At 35.1% G+C, this 26,840-nt stretch overlaps 1 protein-coding gene across 6 annotated transcripts in view; it reads right to left on the bottom strand.

Annotated features, from left to right (window-relative positions):
• Window positions 1-26,840, bottom strand: part of VPS13A (vacuolar protein sorting 13 homolog A) — a 235,292-nt gene that overhangs the window by 82,373 nt on the left and 126,079 nt on the right. For all 6 annotated transcript variants that reach the window (XR_005354104.1, XM_038527037.1, XM_038527040.1 and 3 more), the window contains 12 exons: window positions 24,233-24,380; window positions 21,161-21,311; window positions 17,110-17,237; window positions 16,642-16,811; window positions 15,879-16,096; window positions 14,950-15,182; window positions 6,463-6,555; window positions 5,378-5,731; window positions 4,438-4,539; window positions 3,020-3,178; window positions 2,593-2,848; window positions 614-774 (listed from right to left, as the gene is read on the bottom strand). Coding sequence is in view for 5 of the 6 variants with exons in the window: in XM_038527037.1 (XP_038382965.1) it covers window positions 614-774; window positions 2,593-2,848; window positions 3,020-3,178; window positions 4,438-4,539; window positions 5,378-5,731; window positions 6,463-6,555; window positions 14,950-15,182; window positions 15,879-16,096; window positions 16,642-16,811; window positions 17,110-17,237; window positions 21,161-21,311; window positions 24,233-24,380 (2,173 nt within the window). In the remaining variant the exon portion in view is untranslated. The remainder of the gene's footprint in view (window positions 1-613; window positions 775-2,592; window positions 2,849-3,019; window positions 3,179-4,437; window positions 4,540-5,377; window positions 5,732-6,462; window positions 6,556-14,949; window positions 15,183-15,878; window positions 16,097-16,641; window positions 16,812-17,109; window positions 17,238-21,160; window positions 21,312-24,232; window positions 24,381-26,840) is intronic.

The following is a 26,840-nucleotide window of genomic DNA, read 5'->3' on the forward strand; positions in this document are numbered from 1 at the left end:
TCTTTTTTGTACTCCACTCCATTTACCAAAATTCTGTATTGTGTGAATAATACAAATAAGAACATAGAACATACCCTAAGAACAGGGTAGGGAGTACATCTGTTTAACATCAATAAAGATGTACACAATTTTCCTCATATTTTCTAAATAAAATCAAAGAATATACACTATCCACAAGACCTAAAACAAAATATTGATGAGGTGTTTTTAGAATAGTAGTCCAACAACAGGGTGCATGGATGCCTCAGTCGGTTAAGTGGCTGCCTTTGGCTCAGGTCATGATCCCAGGGTACTGGGATTGAGCCCCACATTGATTGAGTCTGCTTCTTCCCCTGCCTGTCCCACTCCCAGCTCATGTTCTCTGCTTTCTTGCTCTCTCAAATAATTAAATCTTTTTACAAAAATTGTCTGAAAAGATATTATAAAAAGGGTCCTATAAAAAGTTATGAGAAATATCAAACAAAATCCTATCACTGTTCATACTAGAGTACTACAGTCACTGGTAATGGTTTTTTTTATATTCACTGTATTACTGTTATAGTTTATATTCTTTATTTTATTAGCACACAAATATGTGTAATATGACCCCACAGAATAAAGGATCATTTCGTACCTGCACTGGGGAGCGAATTGTTACCTTCTTACTTCCTTCCACTCCATCAACTTGACAAACAATTGATCTTTCAACCCCAGACTCTCTGTGTCTTACAGTGTACAGTCGCCGTCCCACTTTTGTTAAAGGAATTTTATCAGCAGTAGAGTGGTTGGCAGGTGCTAAATGGAATACATATGTTTGAAAGTTTTTACTATAAATCATCATATACTAATATTAACTAGATGTTACATGCCAGATATATCAGATAATTTCTTAAACTCATAAATCTACTCACTGAAGTCTTTAGATATAAGACTATAGAAAAGGGCTATTTCTTCATATAATCTATATAAAATGATATATTAAGAAGCCACAATACATTCCCACAGCATTCATCTAAAACTTTCTAAGCATTTTACCAAAAAAAATTTTTAATTGGAAAAAAAATTCATTCATTAGTTTAACCTAAGTGAATAATACTAATGTTTTCTAATGACTAACAGAAATTATTATAAGAACATTGATCTTTGGTTGGCTGTCATAATAACCAGAGCCTAATATCTATAGACAGTTACTGGCAATTACCAAAAAACTGTAAATTTTCAGTTTTTCATTATTCCAACAACCTGTGATACCTTATGATATCTAAGACTTGATTAAACAAAATTTTATATACATTTATTTAATATACATATTACATTTTACTGGGAGTATGAATTACTTATTTCCATATACCCCACACTTAACTCCGTAAAAATGTTAGTTCAAAAACAAGTGACGTAAAACTGAGAACAATTCACTGACAATGCTGGGACACTGGAAACCTACCCATGGCTCAGCAACATTTCCTGACAAAGCAAAAGCACTATCAGTTTTAGTACTTCTCCCCTATGTCTATTTAATCTTTCAGATTTTCTCCTTTCTTCCTAATTATTTAATTGTCAGGGTATCAGAAAGGGGTGTGGATGAGGCTTTGGGATTAGGTAACTTCATAATGAATAAATATTATGACATTTAAGAATTTTTTACTTTCATTTCTGATAAAAACGAAAGACTTCTGAGAATTAGAACAAAGAACCACCTTCCACCTCAACACGCAGAAAATAAATACCATTTAAAACCCAACACCATTACAGTGAGCCATTTTCATAATTCAAACTATTTTGAATTCATTCAGCTGTAAAACTAGTGGAATATTACTGAATTAAAACAGCAAATAGCTAGAGTCTGTAAAAGTTGAATAAGGACAGGATCAAATCTTTTTTGATGAACACCAAGGTTCCTTCCACAGTTTGGCTATTGTGGACATTGCTGCTATAAACATCAGGGTGCAGGTCGAAAGATGAATGGATAAAGAAGATGTGGTTTATGTATACAATGGAATATTACTCAGCCATTATAAACGACAAATACCCACCATTTGCTTCCACATGGATGGAACTGGAGGGTATTATGCTGAGTGAATTAAGTCAATCGGAGAAGGACAAACATTATATGGTCTCATTCATTTGCGGAATATAAAAAATAGTGAAAGGGAATAAAGGGGAAAGGAGAAAAATAAGTGGGAAATATCAGAAAGGGAGACAGAACATGAAAGACTCCTAACTCTGGGAAACGAACTAGGGGTGGTAGAAGGGGAGGTGGGCAGGGAATGGGGGTGACTGGGTGACGGGCACTGAGGTGGGCACTTGACGGGATGAGCACTGGGTGTTATTCTATATGTTGGCAAATTGAACACCAATAAAAAATAAATTTATAAAAAAAATATTTTTCCTCCTAAAAAAACAAAGTGGTGAGTTCCATACCCTGGATAACACAGTGGATAAAGTCACATTTTGGAATACAAATACACAGTGACAATAAGCAAATGAAAAAGCAAAATTCCTGACTTACTTGGAAGGAGATTTAAAAACCCGTAAGATACCACAACATATGAGTAAAATGCTATGTAAAAATGTAACATAATTAAAGTCCCAGGAAGACAATTTATTACTTACTAAGAAGAATGAAGAAGAGTTTACTGCTTAGGCTGGTCATTGCATTGAAATGATCATTGTCTTTAGTTCCCACGTAGTCCATACTTAAACTCTCCTCATTTTTCAATACGTATGATTTTGCCAATGGGAGGTTGAGTACACTAAAAGAATCACTTGGTGAAACAGAGACAGTAAGTCCAAGAGAATTCAAAATCATAAATGGCGCTAGATCCCGTATAAAGGCAGTTGAGGTTCCAGTGGCAGCTTCTGTAAATGCCTAATAAGGAAGAGTTATTGTAAATAAAATGAAATGTGAAAAACTAAATGACATGCAGAACACTAATGGTTGTATGACAACTAAGTTAATAAAAAGCTTTTAATTCAATGAAAAAAAGGGTTAGCTCAGACTAGTACACCAACACTTAAGGTTTCAAAATTCTCTTCTTACCTTGACTAAATTATTCAACATTACAAGGCCACATTTGGATAATGTAATGTTTAGTTGGTCTTTTGAATGGAAACTGATAACGGTTTTATATTCTGGCACTTTGTAATTTTCTTCTTCAGTATCTGACTCAACAATGGCCTTTTTTGTTTTCTTTTTCATCTAAAATGACAAATTATAGAAATATAAGGAAAATTTGTTTCTGGGAACACATTACTCATTTTGCAAAGAAAAAAACTAATTAGACAAATCTCAATAATAACATTAGAGACAACAGTAAGTTTTATCAGTTCCACAGCCTTACTAGAATTGCTTGGATATCTACCAACTAAGGTCACACAGGACAGGAGCAATATTAGAGAAAAAATACTTCTCTCCTCAGTGATACTAAAATAGCTAGTACAATTCAAAAGGAAAAATAAACCCTAAAATTACTAAATATATGTGGCATCTGAATAAAGATTAAAAGCACATACTTCATAGCTTATGGACATTCAGAACAAGAAAAACCATTTGGCTTATTGGTTATGGGATAAATAAAGATTAGAAATCCAGAGACTTATTATTAGTCCAACAACAGTTGCAGAACAGTACCATTAGAACCTACAACTCCTGAGAATCAATACCATGTAAGAATTTTTTTTTAGGATTCATAGATCCACTGCCCACATATATTCTGACCTTAAAAACACCAAAGAAGTTCCTTTATCCATTACTTTATCTGAAATATGTACGAAATAAACATAGTAATCTAATACCAAAAGTTGGACACGCTAGTCACCTTTGTTGCTATATTAACTGGCTTTCAACCACTGATAATTTGTCTGCAGGTGATTGAACCATTATTTAAGAGGAGATAAGTTAGCAATTCTTCAGTTCCCTGCTTTGAAACACAATTTCATCCATTTAAAGGTCCTGATTCTTATAATTACATAAATTTACAATATATCTGAAAAACCAGTAATAGTGTACTTCCTTCGAAGAACAAAGGGGGAAAAAAAAAAAGAACAAAGGAAATGCAGGGTAGAAAACAACCTACAAGATGCTAGAGGCATTTAACAGGGCAGGTCTGAGTGGGGACTCCTCAGAGTCCCTCCTTCCACTTCAGGGAAGGCTCTTAAGCTTTGAGTCTCAGCTCCTTCACAGGTTAAAATGGAGTTTAAAACCTCTAACTTCAAAACGGTTCAAGCAAAAGTACATTATTTAGAACAGTGTCTGGAACACAATAAGTGTTACACGATTGTTTGTTAGTAGCAGAGGAGACACTGGCCTTGGGTCTGAAAATCACATTCACAGGTCAAACAGTGAAGCATGAGGCAAGGCTCCCAATGAGAAAACTTGAACTTTGTTGTTATTAAACTGTTTTCTGTGGTGTGGACATTCTAAGTTTTTGAAAAGCAATTTTCAGACTCCAAATATACCTTGATTCCAAGATTCCATGGTCTAAAATCCTCAGTCTGATCAATTTCTAAGGGTTCAAGCAAAGGCTCCCATACACCGAACATTTCATTGTAATAATGCACCTATAGAGAGAAATTTTGAAATAAGACATTCTTATACTTTCTAAAATGATCTTCCCTGCTGTTTCCCACCACTATTCCTTTTGGCTTTGCTATTTCTTTATATGAAAACTGTTCTCCATGCCTTTACTTAGCTTCTTATACACATTCTCTCAGCACTTACCTCACCTGACTAACCTCACTGTCTAGTCTTCACAATTTAATCCAGATAAAACTCTCTTTTAAGTATCTCTCCTTGACCTCCAGACTGGGCTAAATATCAAAAACTGTGTCCATTTATCATGTGTTATTGATACATTCATTGTCTTATTCATGAGAGACAGAGAGGGAGAGAGAGGCAGAGACAAAGGCAGAGGGAAAAGCCGGCCCCATGCAGGGAGCCTGACTTGGGACCCAATCCCGGTCTCCAGAAGCAGGCCCTGGGCCAAAGGCCGCGCTAAACCGCTGAGCCACCTGGTCTGCCTGAGGCATATCCTTCTAATTCTTTCTATTACTTACTCTTTTAGAAGAGATTTGAAAATAATCTAGTATCCTTTTAAAGGAAAAAAGATATTCAATTCTTAACAATAAGAATTCTTAGTCTAATCCACACTATTAATATATCACGTTTAAGTTAATAAAAACCAATTGAAATATCCAAGTTAAGTTTATATTACAATAAAATAATGTACACATAAAAACCATACCAAGGGCATAAATTTGTACACTTTCTTCCAAAAGAACTGTGAGCCAACATCATATTTAAAATAAGCTTAATTAAAATATCTACATAAGATTTCAAAAATACTCCACATGTAGCATTATTTGTTATAGAATCTGGAAAAAAATTACATATGCTTACTTCTAGTTCAAGCTGACAGTAGAGATTTATCAAGGAACTCCAGTTTTTGCCTTCCCCTGAAAAACGTGACTTTGCCAGCAGCATAGGCACTGTTCTATGACCAATTCCAGCCTCAAGAACTATAAAGATAGAATCAATGTTCATTCTTATGATCTCTCCTTTAAGTATCAATTCAGTTGTGGGAGCTTTGTTTTCAACTTCATTTGGTTCTTCAAGAAACCACATTTTTAAATTCTTTGTATCCTTCTTCTCCCATAAATATGCTGTAGAAGTAGTTTCCTGTGGGATGGTGTCCTTGGATGTATAAAGTGCTGATGTTATGGTAATCACAGTATTTATGATGACTGGTGAAACCTAGGGAAAAATTTAAACTAATAAAAAATCTACCCACACCACTTTAAAAAATTAGGTACCTCAAAAAATATTAAATATACTTGAAGGATCATGAAAATAATATTAAACTATCAATATCATGAAATAGTAGATATAATTTATTGCCTACAAAATTTTATAACCAATTTCAAATTTTTTTAAAAGATTTATTTTTGAGAGAGAGAGAGAGAGCAAGTGCGTGCACATGCCCATGTGCACAGGCTGGGGAAAGGGCAGAGGGAGAGGAAGAAAGAGAATCTGGAACAGCACCCCAGCTAATTGCAGAGTCTGATTGCGGGATTCAATCCCAACCCCAACACCATGATCTGAGCCGAAATGAAGAGTCAAATGTTCAACCAACTGAATGACCCAGGTGCCCCTAACTTCAATTTTTAAAGTATTTATCTGATCTTATAGATATTAGACTGATTTAGTAGAAGTTCAACTATGTATACCATAAGAATATTAGATGTTAACTATAGAAGAAGTCAAACACTAATAATAAAATATACATCATTCATTATAAAATGTATATTAATACATTGTAAAACAATAAATACATTGCCACATAAAATATTTTCAAAAACACAGATGTTGTTTTTTGCTTATTTAACAATTAAAAGACTTGATATAATAATTGCCTATTTCTAGGTTTTACTACTTTTTAAAAAGGTGCACCAAAGATATGAAAAACTGACTACATATTAACTTACCTTTAGTGTGAGGGATTTTACTGATATATCCATCACTTGTGGATCTGTACGTACTTGAGTAGCTTGATAGAACAAATCACAGGGCTGCAAAACCTAGGAGAAAAAAATTCAATACCACCAAATTAACCTTGTTTTAAAATAGTTTTATTTAAAGACATTCCTAGTAATAGCTAACTATATATGAAGTATATAAGTTAAAGTAACTTTTTAAAAACACAAGTGACTCAAAACCAGTTATCTTTTACACTTATGATTTATAATAGAAAGCATTAACAATAGTAACAACATTAATAAAACAGTAAGTCAAAGGATATCTTTATTTTTATTTTTTTAAAAGATTTTATTTATTTATTCATGAGAGACAGAGAAAGAGGCAGAGACACAGGCAGAGGGAGAAGCAGGCCCCATGCAGGGAGCCCGACGTGGGACTTGATCCCAGGTCTCCAGGATCGCACCCTGGGCTGAAGGCGGTGCTAAACCACTGAGCCACCTGGGCTGCCCAAAAGAATATCTTTAAATATGCAAAACCCCATAAAACTTATGTATTTTATTTTACTTAAAATTATATAAAAATCTTTTCCATTATAAAATTGAAACAAAATAACTTATACAGGAACAGCTACAAATGAGGAAAAATTATAAAAATATTAGGTTTATAAAATAACTTAGTATAATCATAAATTGATTAAATGTTCTCTAATTATGGAAGAATTCTGCCCTCTAACACCAAAAGACTCCTGTTTCTCTCAAATGCAAAATGTATTCACTCACCTCCTAAGGTTTCTAATAGCCTCATCCCATTATAGCCCAAAGTCTAAAATTTCATCATCTAAATCTGTTAACTCATCATATATGGATCTCATCTTTATCTCTCACCAAAATCCAAAATCTTATCTATCTCTTATCAGCTCAAGGTCTAAAATGTAAATCCGGTGTAAGTACCTTGGTGTAATATATTAAGTATAGCTACTAGGGCACAATTTCCCTTTTATAGATCTGTGAAAGGGAAAGGAGTTATCTGCTCCCATCCTCCCAAAAGAAAATGGTGGGGCAGACACAGGTTAACAATTACAGATATTCCAGTTAAATGGGGAAAATCAAAGGTAAAAATAAGTCACTAGCCCAAAGTAATCTGAAATCCAGCCAAGTAAATGAGTTTCTTGATAAAGTTTCAAAGCCTAGGAACAATTCTCTGTGGCTCTCCCCTCTACCTTTTGAATCATCCTTCCTTTTCTAGAAAAGGTAGCATAAATTTGCAACCAAGTGGTTTTATCATCCTGCTTCCTGCCAGGAGAAATCTGGGGGTTTCAAAGAGTCTCTCTTCATTTTGTACTCCCTGCCCCTGTCAGTCCATGCTGGCAGTGTTTCTGCCGAAACCATTTTCTCAAGAACCTTGAGGGACTTCTATAAATTTTACTCCATTAGACAAAAGCAACATCCACTGATCTTTGTGAGATAATCATGGTCTCCTGAGACAGCTAAAGGGTGATACCTTTATGATTCCTAGACACCCTCTGTGTGAAACATGTAAATCTCTTGAAAGGACTCTCTTGTGTGTCTGAACACCATTTTTTTGGCCTAAGACTTAGCAAAAGTTTATACCATCACACAGTCTTTTCTCTATGCTACACTTTTGGCAACCATTTTTGACTTTTAGCATCTTCTGCTATTTGGAATGCTAAGAAATATCAAAATCATAAGTTCTGGTCGTCTGGTTCTTTAACTATTCTTTCTCAATTCATTTCTCTCCTCTAGCATTTTACTATACACAATAAGAAACTAGGCAACATCTTCGAATCAGGCAGCTTAGAAATCTTCTTAGGTATATATCCATGTTTGTCACTCAAGAGTTCTGCTTTCCAGACAACTGTAAAACACAGTTTGCAAAGCTCCTTGTCACTGTGTTTCCAGCCATCCCTTTAGCTTCCAATAACACAACCTTCACCTTCTTTGTAGGTCCTCTTGGCAGCATCACCAATGATCATATTTCTACCAAGAGTCTGTTCAACACAAATGAGGCTTTATCATTCTCCATAAAATTCCTCCAGATTCTGCATATTGCCCAGTTCCAAAGCTGCTCTCAACATTCTGAATAAATGGTTACCACAGCATCTTACTACTGGTACAAACATCTGTTATTAGGGAAAGATCTTTTCCCAAGCTCCTTCAGGTTGTCAAATTCATTTCTTTGCGGCCCAAAGACTAAGATCTCCATTTGCTTGCTAGCTGTTGGCCAGAGATTATTTCTATTCCTACTGGTCATTCACAGGTTCTTGTCATGTAGTCTTTTCCTCAGTTTACTCCTTCAAGGTCAGCAGAAAAGCATGGTTGTGGGGTTTCACCATTTTAAAAATTAGGTTAGGCCCACCCAGAATCTCTCTTTGGTTAACTCAAAGTTAACTAATTAGTGACTTAATTATATTTATTGATCCTGTACACGTTCACGATAAGACTACTGGGCACATGCAGCAGGAAATAGAAATCTTGTACTCCTTTTAGAATTCGCCTATACTGACAATGAAGAATTAGGAAAAAAGAGATCCAAACCCATTCCTGAATGAAATCACACTAAAATCTACCATTATTCTAATAACATCAGCAAGATCAACTGGTACATAACTTAAAAATTCAGTAAATTATTTCTTTAAACTTCCAGGACAAGAAATTATAACCACTTTACAATACATGAGTCAAGATTTTCATCATAAGATTTGTGTTCTCTCTTCATCTTATAGAAGACAAAACCAAATACTATTATAATTACATATAAAAGCTTCTTTATAGGGGATCCCTGGGTGGCTCAGCGGTTTAGCACCTGCCTTTGGCCCAGGGCATGATCCTGGCGTCCTGGGATCGAGTCCCACATCGGGCTCCCTGCATGGAGCCTGCTTCTCCCTCTGCCTGTGTCTCTGCCTCTCTCTCTCTCTCTCTCCCTCATGAATGAACAAATCCTTTAGGGCAGCCCAGGTGGCTCAGCGGTTTAGCGCCGCCTTCAGCCCAGGACGTGATCCTGGAGGCCCGGGATCGAGTCCCGCATCGGGCTCCCTGTATTCAAGAGGAGCCTGCTTCTCCCTCTGCCTGTGTCTCTGCCTCTCTCTCTCCGTGTCTCTCATGAATAAATACATAAAAACATTAAAAAAATAAAAAAATAAAATCTTTTAAAAAATTAATCAAAGTTTCTCTATAACTTGGAAACTTTTTTAAATAGTCCCTTCCCAAAATAAATATGAAGGTATATGTTGATCCTTACCCAATTCCTTTATTTTCAAATCTAGTTATTGAAGATTAAAAATGCAGCTAGTCATTAACAGTAAATGTGTTTATGACAAAACTACATTAAAGTTGTCAGTGACACAATCCATACAGATCAATTTAATGATGTAAAGACATTTTTTTTTTAAGATTTTACTTATTTATTTGTTAGAGACAGAGAGAGAGAGAGGAGAGATGCAGGCTCAATGCAGGGAGCCTGATGTGGGACTCGATCCCAGGACTCCAGGATCACGCCCTGAGCTAAAGGCAGACACTCAACTGCTGAGCCACCCAGGTGTCCCCATAAAAACATTTAAAATGGAACTATTTTCTTAGTATATTATATGTCTCCAACTATAGCCATTGTGATTTCAATGCTATTTCTGTCATTTTTTTCCTCCTCACTCTCTCACCTAAGTGTTCCCAGTCTTATGTGATTTTCACTACCGATGCATTCCTTCCCCAATGCTACTACTTCCCCTTCAAAGAAGCAGTTTTAGGCTACATACATCTTCAGAAACCTACAAGGGTTCCCTATAAATTCCCTACTTTACAAACACTACCTTGATGGTGGGGAGGACTGCCCTAAGTTGAAGACGACTGAATAACAAAAACGACAAGGAAAAAGGCAGAGTATATGAGGTAGAGGTGCTGGTACACAAGCAGATGTGGAGTGGGAACCTGTGCTCTCTGGAACCCAGGTTCTCTGCATATGCTATCCTTTCATCCTGAAACACACTCCTGTTGACTCTCCTGTGGAAGTTTAAATAGCTAATACCTACTTACCTTTCAGGTATCAGCATAAATGTCATTTCTACTGAGAATCCTCCCTCAGCTACTCTTCCAGGAGTTATACAGTCTTCTATTATAGAATAAAGTACTTTTTAACAAAATATAGAAGAAATTAAAATAGTCTCCAATTTAGGATATTTCAGCCATAAATGTAAGGCTCATAGGCTATAGGAAAAACTATTAATGTATTTTATTGTAAAAATAGTAAAAAATATTATACTTCTTTCAATAGATGTTAGTAAGCACTCATTAAAATTCCACATTTGGGATCCCTGGGTGGCGCAGCGGTTTGGCGCCTACCTTTGGCCCAGGGCGCGATCCTGGAGACCCGGGATCGAATCCCACATTGGGCTCCCGGTGCATGGAGCCTGCTTCTCCCTCTGCCTGTGTCTCTGCCTCTCTCTCTCTCTCTCTCTATGTGACTATCATAAATAAATAAAATTAAAAAAAAAAAAATTCCACATTTATTCATGATTAAGATTCTTCCAAAATTAGATATGGAAAATTTTTCAACATACTAAAGTTTTCTACATAAATTCACAAGCAAATATTAAAATCATACTAATATCACCTAACTTAACAACAGGAATAGAGTGAGGATGAATTATTATCATCATTCAAGAAACATACACTGTTACTATTGCTGGTGATTTTTAGAAAATCTAACATCATTTAAAATATTATTACAGGTAACAAGTCTAGGAAAATTATAGAGTAAGATAAATTCATTTTAAAAGCTGACAGCTCAGACACAAAAAAGAATGGAATCTTCCCAGTTGCAACATCACGGATGCAGTTACAAAGTATTAATGTTAAGTGAAATAAGTTGGTCAGAGAACTACAAATACCATATGATTTCACTCATATGTGAAATTTAAGAAACAAAACAGATGAACATATGAGAAGAAAAAGAAGAGGCAAACGAAGAAACAGACTCTTAACTACAGAGAATAAACTAATGGTTACTGGAGAGGAGGTAGGTGATGGGGATTAAGAAGCATCTGTGATGAGCATGAGTTGTATGGAAGTGTTGAATCACTATATTGACACTTGAAACAATATTACATTATAAGTTAACTAACTGGAATTTGAATTTTAAAAAGCTGACAGCTATTAGGATATAAAATAAATTCAATTAACTGGATCATCATTTAGCTTTTATTAGGATTTAGGAATCTATTCAAAAATTATTATAAAACCTAATGGATGGGGGATTCCTGGGTGGCTTAGTGGTTTAGCGCCTGCCTCTGGCCCAAGGCATGATCCTGGAGTCCCGGGATTGAGTCCCGCCATCGGGCTCCTGGCATGGAGCCTGCTTCTCCCTCTGGCTGTATCTCTGCCTCTCTCTCTCTCTATGTCTATCATGAATAAATAAATAAATTTAAAAAAAAAAAACCTTAATGGATGAAATAAGGTCAGACAAATATAAATTTATACTCTACAGGAAGCAAAGATGAGAACATCCCATATGTTAAAATGGGTAGAAAAATTTGGTGTCATATATCCTTTGAAAATTAAGTAAATTTTGTTTTAAAAAATGAATGTATACATTTTACATACATTTTTACAAGTTTCATGAAGTTCTACTAAGCATCCATTGACCCCAGTTAATATTATGAAATTTTGTTTCTTGTTAATATAAAATGACTACAGCATCAATTAAAGTTCCACTAACTACAACTTATCAAAATGTATGTGGCCAAAAATGCAGGTTGGCTATAAATACACTTCTCAAAGTTCCCTATAATTATAGAAGTTTCCCTTAACACATGGTTACCCAGTGGAAGATCTCCTTTTCTAGACTTCTATTTCCATCTGAGCAGGAAGCAACTTGTAGCACAGTAATAATCCATCTACAAGCTGAAAGTCATTTAAAAAGTCTGCTTCACAATATAAGCAAGCTACCAAAGCAACCTTGCGAAGTCCAGAAGGGGAAAAAAGAAGGAGCAGAGAAATTCTCTCAAAATGTGTAAGTGATTCACCTTTTAGTTTTTTGTCAAATTCTTCAGCTTTATACTAAGCAGAAGGCTATTGCTAAGTAGAGTGGAATGGTCCACAGAATTGGACTAAAAAGAAAAAATCAATTTCTTTGAACAAGTAGATTAAGTTGTATCCTAGGAATTGCCCAACAAGATGGGTAGTTAAACTATGCTTTAGCTCCTTTTTTGGGGGGTATGTCTTATTACAGCAGCCTAATTAGCACAGAATTTCATACCTTATAGTTGGCACACTGTAAAAAGTCAAAATATCTGACTGATTTAGCAACTGAAATGGACATGGGATATTCAAAATGAGAGAGGATGTCAAACTACCTCCATTTTAACCTCTATCTGTACTTTCTAAATGATTAAGTTTTTCCATGCATCTTATTTCTTAACTCAGGCAAAAGACCCTGGGGCAAAGCATCCCCTCAAGCAGGAAGAAATATCGTGAGCCTGCAAGATCCCATGTGACTGACCCCAAGACAATGATTGACCTGACCTTTACCCCCCTCCCTCACCTCTGTCCCACATTTTCCTTATATAAACCTAGAAACATTTTCTGCATTTTGGAGACAGTCTTTGAGATACTGTTCCACTGTCCCACTGTCTTCCCAGTGTCGGCCTCACTGAAATAAATAAATTCCTTTCTTATTTCAGCACCATCCATGTCTCTGCCTTTGGATTTTGCAAGCAGCCAGTAACTGAGTGCTATCTGTTTGGGGCTCCAAAGCCAGGTGCTCTTGGACACCTGCACTCTGGCTACAAAAATACAAAGCTGATGACTTTAACAGTGCCTCAGCAAAATATTTGGTAAAACTACTACTGGTGATACTTAGGAAGGCAGACAATGTACTTTTAAAAAAGCCTAAAACTTCCATCAGACAGATTTGGAATATTCAGAATGTTGCTATGTGTTAGTTCCCTCATTCTGCTGTTTGCAAAGCCCTAGAAGAGGAAGGAAAATATTGAGGAGACTCAGGCTCTAAAGAGGAACCTCAGCAAGAGATAAGACTGCAGCTCCTTGATTTTTTTGATAAAATCAAACATGGTAACTAGCCTGTGGCAAAAACAACAAATATTAGAGTACAGATAGTGACTGTCCCCCTCAACAAATCCTATAATCCAAATAGCCTTTACTGAATCAGGATGAAGGCAGAATTGGTAGAAATATAGAGATTAGTAAATAAAGAGTTTTCTAGAATAAATGAATGAATGCATTCTTTGGTTACAGTTGCTTACACCCGGAACTACCTAGATGTAAACTAAATGTTCAAGGAATGAAGAATGCCAGAGAAACCATTATCAGCCATGCAAAACCTGTTTTTAATTCAACTATTAGAGCAATCTCCAAGTAACCAACTCAGTAGAAAGTAAGCTGTGAAAACAGTGCAGTTCCCAAAAAAAGACAATAGCCACTTCAGATGTGTCTACAGTAAATAATGGTTAAAAAAAAATCTTTTAGAGGGGAAGGCCAGGGCCATCTGAGAAAATGACAATGATCTTCCATGGGAGTGAAAATGGAAGACTCCAATATAGCATATCCCAGGAACTTGACTCCATGCAAGAGTTCCAAGTTTTCACATTTCTGCTCAGAAAGATATGACAATCATTATGGATAAGTGACCACAAAGCACTCCCTACTTTTCTGAATGGGTTTTTAAATTGCAATTATCCTGTCCTTATACCACCATTATATAGTAGTTTTGTGTATGGTGACTGACTGCTGAAATGCCACAGCTTGTCTCTTAGATCATCAAAAAGAAGAACTCACAGCAGCCTGAACAAAGAAAACTACCATCTAAAGATCCTGGATTTGGAGATCATATCGTCTGAGGAAGAGATGGATATGTTCCATGGGTGAGAAAAAGACAAATACGAATTATTTGTGTGGACAAAGGAAGAAACCTCTGAGTGGACCAATAGAGCAAGGACCTCTAATTGTCACCTGACATCTCCTCTTCTACAGAAATAAAAGTTTTATCTGAGCATAAAGTAGCTCAGAAAAAAAGACCACATTCCCCAACCCTTTTTGAAGATTAAGTGTGGTCATACTGCTAAACTCAAGCTGTTAAAAAGAAAAACATAACTGAGCAAAAATGTCAAGATGGGAGAAAAAATGTTTTAATTATAAAACTGAAACAACAAAGCAAACAACTGGTAGAAACTCTCAAAGGCCCAAGAGCAGTGAAGAGCTTATACGTGGTCAGAAAGCGAAGGTGAGGTCTTTGAGAAGTGAAATCAACACCTTAGGCTATTCCCCAAAATACATACAACACTGAGGAGCAACTGAAGAAAGAAAGAGTTTCAAAGCTGGTAATAATAATCTAGACTAGGCTCTCTGAGAAGAAAGAAAGGTATTTTACAGAGAAAGGCTGGAGAGTATGTAGGTAATTTTCTAAAGTGGTATATAATAAATACAAAAGAGTTTACAATTAAGCCGATAATGAAAGAGTAAACTCACAGTAGTGATTTTGCCTTTTCTCTTGACTGGAAGAAATGGGCAGGCTCTCACTTGAAGATCTTTAATGGCAGCAGTCATTGTATTATTCTCAAGGTCACCTTTCCAACAAATTTCACACTGTGTTGTAATGACTAAGGCAGGAGCATCACTTCTTGTCATATCAGCCACAAACACAATTTCAGGATTTTTAATAATAATATTCATTTCCCACTTTACTGATTCTTGTACAGGTACTAACCAGAAACAAAAACAAGTTCACATTTTAAAATATGTATAAATCTTTGTGATACATATTATTTATGCATAATTATTTATGAGAAAATGTTTTTGCATTCCAAGTAAAAAAATAAAAGATTCTTAGATCCCAAAGAAATCTACTGAAATTCTCCTAGTGTAAGTGTTCAAGATGCTATAGTCTTCAGAACATCTTAAAATGTGAGGGAAAAAGTCTTTAATGGCAAACTGGAAACTAACCCAATTTCCAACTATCAACTTGATACTACTACTGCTATGCCACAATGAACGAAATACGTAAAAGATAGTGGAGAGCTATAAAAATAACCAAAAAAATAATAAAATAAAAAATAAAAGAGTACCTTAAGTTAAAATACTATTTTTAATTATGAAAAGTAATGGTTGGTTCATTATTCTGTTTTTTCAAAAAAAATATTTTGACTTGCTGCCTTTAGGGAAGTATATTTGCTGATTATAAATCTCATAATTTTGGAATCCAATATACATTTATATCTTGAAAAACACGCAAACTACACATCCTGGAAAGCACATTTAAGTTTTCCTCTTACCTCTAAAAAACAAAGATTTTAATTTAGTAAGTCACTTAACCTCATCATCTAGATAGATCATCAATGGTCAGTGCAATTATAGCACTTCAGTAATAGATATATGAAATATTTTAGCTAATAACTCACCTTCTTCCTTAGCAGTCCATGTTTGAACACTGGTTTCTACAGCAGTGCCTGTGGTGTAGGCCTCAAGAAAGACATTTGCAACTGTCAGCAGAAATTCCACACTTGCACAAATATACGTTTCTTGAAGGACTAAATCAGCCACCCAACCATCTCTGACTCTTCTATACTTTACATCCATCATGTCCTTTTTGTCAAAACCAACTGTCAGTCCTATCATTCTGAAAAACATAATAATATTTCCTATGAGAATCTTAAAAGTAACCAAACACACCAATGAAAGTCAAAAGACCTCTTATCCATTGTACTAATATAGCAAACCAGCATTCTGAAGTTATTTCTCCTAGAAGGATCACAAAGTACTCAAAATAACAGACTTAGGAATTTCTAGAGCAAAACTTTTATAAACTAGGAAGTACATCTGTAAGAAATTAGAACTTATAATGTCTACATATTTGACTTCTTTTCATGTTTTCCCATTACAACTTGCAAAGATCAAGAATAACTTAGATAATAGAAATTAATTTTAAAAACCAATCTCACTGCACTGATTATTTCTATTTAACCAATCCATCAACCATCCAGTAAAAACAGCACATAACTGAACCAGGACATTTGAAATGGTTGATGGAGAACCATGACTCCATTAAATTGAAACTCTGAAGATCTTAGGATGCACCCAGAAAATAAACATGCAACTCTGGGAATATGTTTTTTTAAAGATATTATCAACCCTTTCTCAAGTAAAAAGTAAGAACACTATTACCTAGGAGTTGCCTTCTTGACATGAGGCCTTTTATCATCTAAAATACAATTTTTTAATGAGAAGGAAGAAAATGTTGAGTCATCTGTATACATTTTTGCAGTGCTTATGATATTCTCCAACTTAAATTCAGCAAGTTTCAGAGAAGGATCACGAACATCTGTAAAGGAAGTCTGTGGAAGAGGAAATCAATACAAATTATATACAAAAACAAAGTCTAACACATTTTAAGAGATGAACTACCACACTTTCTATCTCCATAGGGCTCACTAATGAAAGGCCAAAAAAAATAATTTAAAGGGTTATTTTTTCCATCATTGCCTATAGGAAAGATAACATCTTAAAAGTGTAGTGGTTCAATGTATTTCGTTGTTAAAATGAAATGATCAATAACATTTTTTAGAGGAAAAGATATTCTAAAATACATATGAAATATTAACAATTGGTGAAAAATTATTTTGTCCTCCCTACCTTTTCAAGACCTGGACTATACAGTACCATGGTGAGATAGTCCGTTCTGAAGCTCATATTCAGTGTTGTCTTAACTTGAGAGGCCTGTGAATGTACTTCTACCACAGCAGCGGTCACTACAGTTGTTCCTTGGAAAGTTAAAAGTTATTAGATAAAGTCAAGAAAGGTAGAAGTCATTAAAATAGGTTTGAAATAGGTTTAACAGAATTCTAAAATATGTAGTATGATGTTATTCAAGAAAATAAGAGGAAATTCAGATGTTGAACTCAGTAACTGCTGGCTTAGACTTTTTTCTGTGATAACTTGAGAATAATAATTAAATGCTTGGTGCTTCCATTTCCATTTTTGTAAAATGAGAATAATAGAACTAACCTTAATAACTAAGGGTTTGTTTAGGGGATTAAGTACTACCTGACACATAGTTTCATATTCAAATTTTACTTCAAAAAAAACCAAACAAAATATTTTAGATGATATTTTTAAAAACTGTTTCACTGAAAAGCAGGATCCAAAATTCATTTTTGCTTTAAAATCATCTGGTGGGAAGCAATGAAATGCCAGGACACCTGCACCCCGATGTTTATAGCAGCAATGTCCACAATAGCCAAACTGTGGAAGGAGCCTCGGTGTCCGTCGAAAGATGAATGGATAAAGAAGACTTTGTTTATGTATACAATGGAGTATTACTCAGCCACTAGAAACGACAAATACCCACCATTTGCTTCCACGTGGATGGAACTGGAGGATATTATGCTGAGTGAAATAAGTCAATCGGAGAAGGACAAACATTATATGGTCTCATTCATTTGGGGAATATAAAAAATAGTGAAGGGGAATAAAGGGGAAAGGAGAAAAAATGAGTGGGAAATATCAGAAAGGGAGACAGAACATGAGAGACTCCTAACTCTGGGAAACAAACTAGGGTGGCTAGAAGGGAAGGTGGGCGATGGGTGGGGGTGACTGGGTGACGGGCACTGATGGGGGCACTTGATTGGATGAGCACTGGGTGTTATTCTAGATGTTGGCAAATTGAACACCAATAAAAAAATAAATTTATATATATATATATATATAAAAATAAAGTCCAAATTGGATGCACATGAAAAAAAATAAAATAAAAAAAATAAAATCATCTGGTGGGATGGGGAAGAAAATGCAGAGTTAAAGCTGTGATAAAGGCAGCCACATGATACCAATTGTTGAAACTGTGTTGATGGGTACATTTGGGTTCATTACCTTATTCCTTCCCTTTTGGTGTATATATGCCTATTTCAAGAAAATTGTTAAAACAGTAATATACTTAAATGTCTATTTTTTTGTTTCCATTCAGACATTATTTATACTATACACTCCCCATTAAGTCCTTACCACTTTCTCTACCCTATCTTCCTATTTTCCAGCTTTGATCAGTTATGTTCTTCATCTCTATGTTAACATGGTTAATAATATTTACATTCTTATTTACAGTAAATATTCCATGTGTTAACTATAACTATGTGATAATTTTCAATGAAGAGAATTAACAGTTTATTATGTAACACTTTCTCTGCTGCTACATCACTAGTAGCATCTCTCAAAAAAGAAGAATCTCTTCTAACAGTGGCTCAAAATTGTACAAAACTTAATCCACTTTACCTCTAGACTAGACTATGTAGTAGAGATGTCTCCCTCCTTAGGAACCAAAAACATGTCCTCCTTTCTATATCACTTATATAATGTAGTTAATCAACTCATTCTACATATTTTATGACATTTATGCTATTTTTCTTTTTAAAGGCATTCTTCTACTTTTTAAAATTTTCTTAAGGCATTCTGACTTCCTCTGTAATAAAACCAAGGACTGTCTAGCCCAGTAAAACCTAATTTTGGGATCCCTTTTCAGTGCACTCCTGACTACTAAGGAGTACCCACTGTTTTTTAGATCTCATGTTTTCCTTTTTCCTGGATTCCTTATTTGTTTTGCTAGATTACATTTTCAAACTAATTGCTTTAGGAGTATGGAAGAAGTAAATTTTGAGTCATTAGAAATGTGAGTTACTGTGTTTTCACATTTTATGGTTTGAATAAAATAGAATTCTAACTTCAAAATCATTTTCCTTAGAAATTTGACTATAGGGAAGCCCGGGTGGCTCAGCGGTTTAGCGCCATCTTCAGCCCAGAGCGTGATCCTGGAGACCTGGGACTGAGTCCCACGTCAGGCTCCCTGCATGGAGCTGCTTCTCCCTCTGCCTGTCTCTTTGCCTCTCTCTCTCTCTCACTGTGGCTCCCATGAATAAATAAATAAAATCTTAAAAAAAAAAAAAAAAGAAAAAGAAATTTGACTATAGTTCTCCATTGTCTCTTGTCATCCATCTACCCCATTCCATCCAGTTCTGTTCATGATAATCTGATTCTAATCACTCTTTTTCCAAGACCCTAATAATCTGATTTTGCTCTGAAACTAAAAATCTGACCTTTGTTGTTCTGACATTTCATGAAAATGTGTTTGCACAATCTTTGTTTATTAAATCTCCTTGAAACATGTTAGATTTTTTTATATCATAGAATTTCTTTTTTTTTTTTTTAATTTTTTTTAATTTATGATAGTCACAGAGAGAGAGAGAGAGGCAGAGACACGGGCAGAGGGAGAAGCAGGCTCCATGCATCGGGAGCCCGATGTGGGACTCGATCCCGGGTCTCCAGGATCGCGCCCTGGGCCAAAGGCAGGTGCCAAACCGCTGCGCCACCCAGGGATCCCTATATAATAGAATTTCAATATTTATTTAGCTCTAGAGATTTTCTTCTATTATTTCTTTGAAAGATTCTTCCATTTCCTTCTTTCTCCTAAGATACTTATTATTCTGGATTTTGCAACTTTTGAAGGTCTAAATTCTTAAGTTGTATCTCATTTTATATCCCTGTGGCTTATTTTTCCACTGTATCATGGGAAATTACATCAACTATATATTCCAACTCAGCACCTACATTTTGACCTCATGTTTACTGCATTTGTTCTGTTTCAAAATTTCACCAATCATATTTTTGGGTTCCAAGAACTCTTTATCTTGAAAGAGTGGAAGGTAGTGATGGTAGGATTCAGTTTTTATATTCTCAAAATCCTCTGATTATGGATGAGATAATGTTTGTTTTATGTTTGTTTATATTCTTTTGTTACTTCATTTCTATTTCACTCAGAAAACAGTATTCTGTTATCCTGGTTTCTTTTATGCTTAGGTTCTCACTATTTTCTTAACCTGGCCATGAATATTTTATCAATAAAAGACTGAGTGATTATTCTACCCAATAAAGATCAAGTTTCCTATAACGTAATAATGTAGGGTTGTTTTTGTGTTAGGATTCTCCCTGACTAGAAAAAGGTGTGTGTTATCTCAGGGGTTTGCAAGAGTAGGTCTGGTGGACTAATAGGTTTCATTTTGAGGTAAGTAGATTTGAGGATCCCTAAAATGTCAGAATGAGAGCTCTATTCTTGCAAAGCACAATCATCCCAGCAGCCCTAAATGAGCCAATTCTATGTGCTGGTGCTGAACTTAGAACCCAGTCAGGTTCCACACAAGCACATTAAATCCAATATTAGATGCAACCACTTTCTGAGTTACAGTTTCCTCTGCCTTGTTCTATCCATCTATCTTCCAGCTACTTGTTGAAATTCATCATTTACTAATGATCATTCCTTCTTGACATCCTTAATATTTTGATATTCCCAATTTAGTATAAAATATTCCATCTGTGATATATGTTGTACTAGGCATTAGGGAGAAGAGGAGGATGGGGAGAAAAACTGTGAATAAGAACATATAGGGTAGTTGGGGTAACAAGAATATGAAGGAATTTTGTCACAACAAAACCAGGAATTTTAATTCAAAGGGAAAAAAAAATCAACAGGAAGTCTAGTAATAGACCATTTAGAGATACCTAGATAGGATTAGCTACTTAAAAAATATCTTTAAATCTTATTTTCTGAAAACTCAAACTAGAGAATGGAAAGGATGGAGGAAGAAAGGTGGGGATTGGAAATGGGGATGGCATGGCTAATCTGAGGTCAAGAACATACCTTCTAAATGGTGTGAAGCATTAGTAACTCCACTATTAACACTACTCTGATCTTTTACTCCTCCAGGTGAGGCACCATCACCTTCTTCGTACCATATATTGCCATGTAATGTTTTAAAAATAGTTGTTAAATCTTCTTGACTAAGAATGAACTGTGAAAATAAAAATTCAGTTAACATTAACATTACTACTATGTAGTTAAAAATTCTCTTATATTGAAAAGCAAGTGTTTCATTTCAGACCTCTACAAACTAATTTTTTAATGCATTAGATATTTCTACTAATAGATTACTCGGTTTCCTCAATGACCATGTGATCCTTAGTAGTGAAATACAGGTACTAAATGTCAATACCAATGAAACTATGAATGGTAAGTTTTCTTATGAATAGATCAATTAACCTAATAACTAAAAACCTTTAAAATGAACTTTCATCTTTAATTATCTAGCTACTTTGCATTTTTTTTGGCTACTAAGCACTTCAACTTACAAATACAAATTACTTAAAAATAATGATTTGCCTCATGAAAAATAGTTCACAATGTGTTTTACATGAGTTATTATTTCATTTGAACCTCATAAATGTTCTAGGTATATATAGAATATAGGTATATATAGGATATAAAGCATATATCCTGGGAAGCCTAGATGGCTCAACTGTTAAGCATCTGCCTTCAGCTCTGGTCATGATCTCGAGGTCCTGGGATCAAGCCCCATGTCAAGCTCTTTGCTCAGCAGGGGAGTCTGCTTCCCCTCTTGCTCAGCAGGGGAGTCTGCTTCCCCTCTCCCTCTGCCACTCTCCCTGCTTGTGTGCTTTCTCTTTCTCAAATAAATAAATATTTAATAATAACAATAATAATAAAGAATACATCCTGATTGTATAAGAATCTGAGACTTAAATGGTTAAATATCATACTTAAATCCACCTCAAAACCCCAGGTGTTGCAAATTTAGCCTAAAAATCATCAACATAAGAACTGTATCGAAAGCTGTGATGGTTAATTCTATGTCACCTTGACTAGGTCGTAGGATCTACATATTTGGTTCAATATTATTCAAGATGTTACATAATATGATATGTACCTAGAATATATACATAATGCACGAACCATCTACAAATGCCCAGCTGCCTTCTGGGGCAGACCAACTAGGATGAAATTGGGTCTTCATGATCCATCCAAGTAGTTAACAGCTGTTGCAGCCCACCTCAGGACCCACATATATGACCCTTCCTGATCTCATCCTCAGTGTCAAGGAGAGGCTAAAATGGAGTCATCAAGAAGTTAGTCTACTGTATTCAGACCAAGTGTATAAACAAACACACACAAATATACCCATTCTATTGACTAGGTTTCTCTTGGGAACTATAATACAATATCAATCATGTAAAACATGAAAAACAAATACCCCATGAATTTTAAACTGATAATGTTTAATCACCTCAAGAAAATAATTTTAATCCCACAAAATTTAAGTTTTATTTATACCAGTATTCCTTTGACTATATTTCTAAGATGATATATAATCTAGTGTTTTCTTAAGATTCAGTCCATGTATATCCTATTCATGCTACTTATACTGTGCCTTTTGTCTTTTCACTTATTCATGACATTAACCTTTTATTATATATCTGGTACTGCAAAATAGTATGTTCATTTAGTTCATTTAAATTAACAACCACACCTAAACCATGTCTTTTAATTAGTACATGTATACTGATGCCCCCCAAATATCAATATGAATCATCACTCTTCCCTCTTACCAACAGCTTGGTCCAGGAAGTTGCAAGAAATATGAGGATCCCAGGACTGTTGGTCTATGGCTCTTACATGTCAGGACAGGCTATCTTGCTACTCCCAAATGTCTGACAAGTCAGAAATCACAAGCTGTAGCACTTAGTCTAGATGCTTTAGAGTAACTGATTCCAGCCTCTCCCTGATCCAAGAGGGGTCAAATATGTGGATCCACGTCCGTATCTGCAGACTATTCAGGTGGATCAGGATAGGAGAAGACCCAATTTCATCTGCCCTGGAAGGCAGTCAGCCTTTTATAGATCATCTGCAACATCACCTCAACATTCTACATGCATTCCTTCCTGGAGAAATAAAATCTTAAGAAAAGGAAGAAAATGCCTTCCATTTATAAGTTAAGGAGTCTAATATGATCTTATACAACAAGAACAGATTTTCAGTTGAGATGATCATGTTTAAATTCTAAATATATTTCTGAATTAAAAATCTGAAACCTTTAAAAATGATGGTTTTCTCTTTTTAAATACAATTTCTAGGGGGAAATAGAAAAGAAACTGGGGGTGGGAGGAAGGAAGAGGATTTGTTAAGCAGGCTTTTTAAAGTAACCTGTTGTCACTTCAGCAAAGCATATGATACAGTTTTGACTTCCACGCAGTCAAGGGGGCAGATGGGAACTTGTGGATAAGTACATTAGAAATCTGTGAAGCAGTATCAACTAATAGGGAGGTAACGTTATGTGTAAGGAACTAACCCATTTACCATTTTAATCATCAAACTCTTCTACTTCTAGGAACTTCTCTAGGTTATTTCACATGTTGTCATGGCTTTAAATACTATGCAGATGCTGAGGACTTTTACATTATTATTTCTAACTTAGATCTCTCCACTAAGTTCTAATTTAATATATCCAACTGACTAATTAATATTTGTTTCCTGTATGGAATTTACCACAATTTATAACTATTTTAATTGCATGCCTATGTACCTTTTTATAGCCTAACGATCATGCCTCTAGATCACAATGACTGCTAGCCCTTGCATTAGACTAGTTAGGTCTCATGAAGCCAGAGATAATACCATGGTTTCTTTGCCAATGTCTCTCCATATATAGCACAGGACCTAACGCAGAGTAGCCATTCAAACATTTAATCAATGGAGAATATTCAATGAATTCTAACTTAATATTGTTACTATTTCTTTTTTATTGTTACTATTTCAATTTTGAAAAGCTGAGCAATATGTAACATCTACACCAAAATATCTTAGGTTCCCAAGCAATATTTTTAACTAAAAACAGAAATCAACAAGCATCCAAAAAGTTACCTCCATGGGCTTTAACTGAGCATTTACGTTAAAACAAGGAACTTCCTGGTACCACTCCCAAGATAAATTCCGCTCAACAATCACCTCAAGATTTAATGGCAGTAGCAGATCTAGTACTTTCTGGTATGTATCATTAATAAATTGAGTCCTATAAGTAGAAAGAAAATTGTTTTGTTTCATATATACATAAAGTAAAAAACAATTTTTAATTTATCATTCTATACACAAATAATAAAAATCAGTAATTTGTGTATGAAAAGAAAAATAAAATCTACCCAGCTTCCCAAGTCAAAATGAGAGATATTCCATCCCACTGTGAATTTAGGTCACTTTCTCTGAGCACAAGTGTTCCATATTGTAGAGAAATCAATCTTTAGAATAAGATTATGCAGTGTGTTAAAAAGTACCAAAAATATATAATTTGGATAGTAAACCCTTAAAATGAGGACTATCTCCATATAACTGGTATATATACATTATAGAAGACCTCATTACAAAAATAACTTAAGTCACTCGCTTAGATATGGAGAATACCAATATATCCCCTTACCTTGATAACAAAGCTATACCATATACAATTTCTAGTTCTGTGGATGAAAAAAAAAGTTGAATATGGGAGATTTTATCAAGTTGAACATATTTGTTAAGTTGAACAATATTTGCCTTTCCAAATATTTGTAAGGGTAGGACTGACACTCAGGAATGATGAAAGCAGTAATAGGTTACTGAATCCCTTTCAAGTGACAATGTGACCACAGAAGCCTCTCACTGTTCATTCAAGTAACAACATCAAAGTGGTACTCCTTAATAATGTACTTAGATTTTAACTGGCAGCAAATTCCAAATCCTTCCATTAGGGTATGAAGCTATGACTACAGAATTTTAGATTCACTTACTCAAGTGAAGAGAAATACGGGAATCATCAGGGATCTCTCAGAATGCCTAGCATCGTACCATTTTGTGAATTAACTACAGAGTAACACTATACTCTTTATGCATGCGTGCTTGCAATCTCCACTTAATGGGAATAAGTTAGGAAATTTAAAAGGCCTGTAGAGAATATTTCAAATGCAGTTTTATGTTTAAAATTATTTTTAATTTTTTTACATTTCAGTATAATTAACATACAGTGTTATTATCAGCTTCAAGTGTACAATACAGTTATTGAACAATTCAATACATTACTCAATGTTCATCACAATAGGTGCATTTTTAATCCCTTTCACCTATTTTCCCCATCTACCCACACACCTCTCTGGCAAACATCAGTTTGCTCTCTATAGTTATGAGTCTTTTTAGTTTGTTCATTTGTTCCTTAAACACATGGGTGAAACCCTATGTCTTTTGCTGAATGACTTATTTCATTAGCATTATATCCTCTAGACTCACCCAATTTGTTGCAAAAGCCAAGATCTCAATATTTACTTACACACACACATACACACCGCTTGTTTATTCATCTATCGATGGACACTTGAGCTGCTTCCATAATTTGGCTATTATAAATAATGCTGCAATAAACATAGGAGTGCATGTGGATACAGTTTCAAATTTGCTTTTCATAGTATTTGGGTAAGTATCCAGTAGTGAAATTATTGGGTCATATGGTAATTCCATTTTTAATTTTTGGATGCACCTCCATACTGTTTCACAGTGGCTGTACCACTTTGCATTCCTACCAGCAGTGCACAAGGGTTCCATTTTCTCCACATCCTCACCAACACTTGTTGCTTCTTGTGTTTTTGATTCTAGCCATTCTGACAGGTCTGAAGTGATATCTCAGTGGAGTTTTGATTTTCATTTCCCTGATAATGAGAGATGTTGGGCATCTTTTCATGTGTCTGTTGGCCATCTGTATGTCTTCTTTGTAGAAATGTCTGTCATCTCTTCAGCCAATTTTTAAAACTGGGTTTGTGTGTGTTGTTTAACTTCTTTATAGATTTTGAATAACAACCCCTTACCAGATAGATCATTTGCAAATATCTCTTCCCATTCACTGGCTGTCTTTTTGCTTTGTTGGTTACTTACTTTCCTGGGGTGAAGATTTTTATTTTGCTGTAGTTCCAATAGTTTGTTTATTTTTGCTTTTGTTTCCCTTGTATGTAACTGTTTTTTCTTCTCTTGCTGTTTTTTAAGATTCTATCACTACTCTTTCCCCACTTTAATTACTATGAGGTCCTGGTGTGGACCTTCTTAGGCTGATTTTGCTGGGGGTTCTCTGGATGCTTCCTGGATCTGGATTTCTGCCTCCTTCCCCAGGTTCAGGAAGGTTTCAGCTATTATTCCTTCAAATTTTCTGCCACCTTTTCCCTCTTCCTCTTCTGAGATCCCGAAGATGTGAATGTCACTACACTTCGTGGTGTTGCTGAGTACCCTTAAATTACTTTCTTTTTTTTTTTTATTATCCTTTTCTCTCTCTCTCTGGTTGCTTGACTGCTTTCCATTGCTCTGTCCTCCAAGTTGCTGGTCTGTATATCATCTTTCTGCTTCCTCTAGTCTATTTATTCTCTCTCACGTATTTTAAACTTTAGTTATTGAGTTATTAATTTCTGATTGATCCTGTTTTCTTTGTTGACGGTCTCACTGAAGTCCTCCCTCTTTTCTTAAG

Source organism: Canis lupus, chromosome 1 (assembly GCF_011100685.1).
Source record: "Canis lupus familiaris isolate Mischka breed German Shepherd chromosome 1, alternate assembly UU_Cfam_GSD_1.0, whole genome shotgun sequence".
In the NCBI taxonomy this organism is placed as follows: Eukaryota; Metazoa; Chordata; class Mammalia; order Carnivora; family Canidae; genus Canis; species Canis lupus.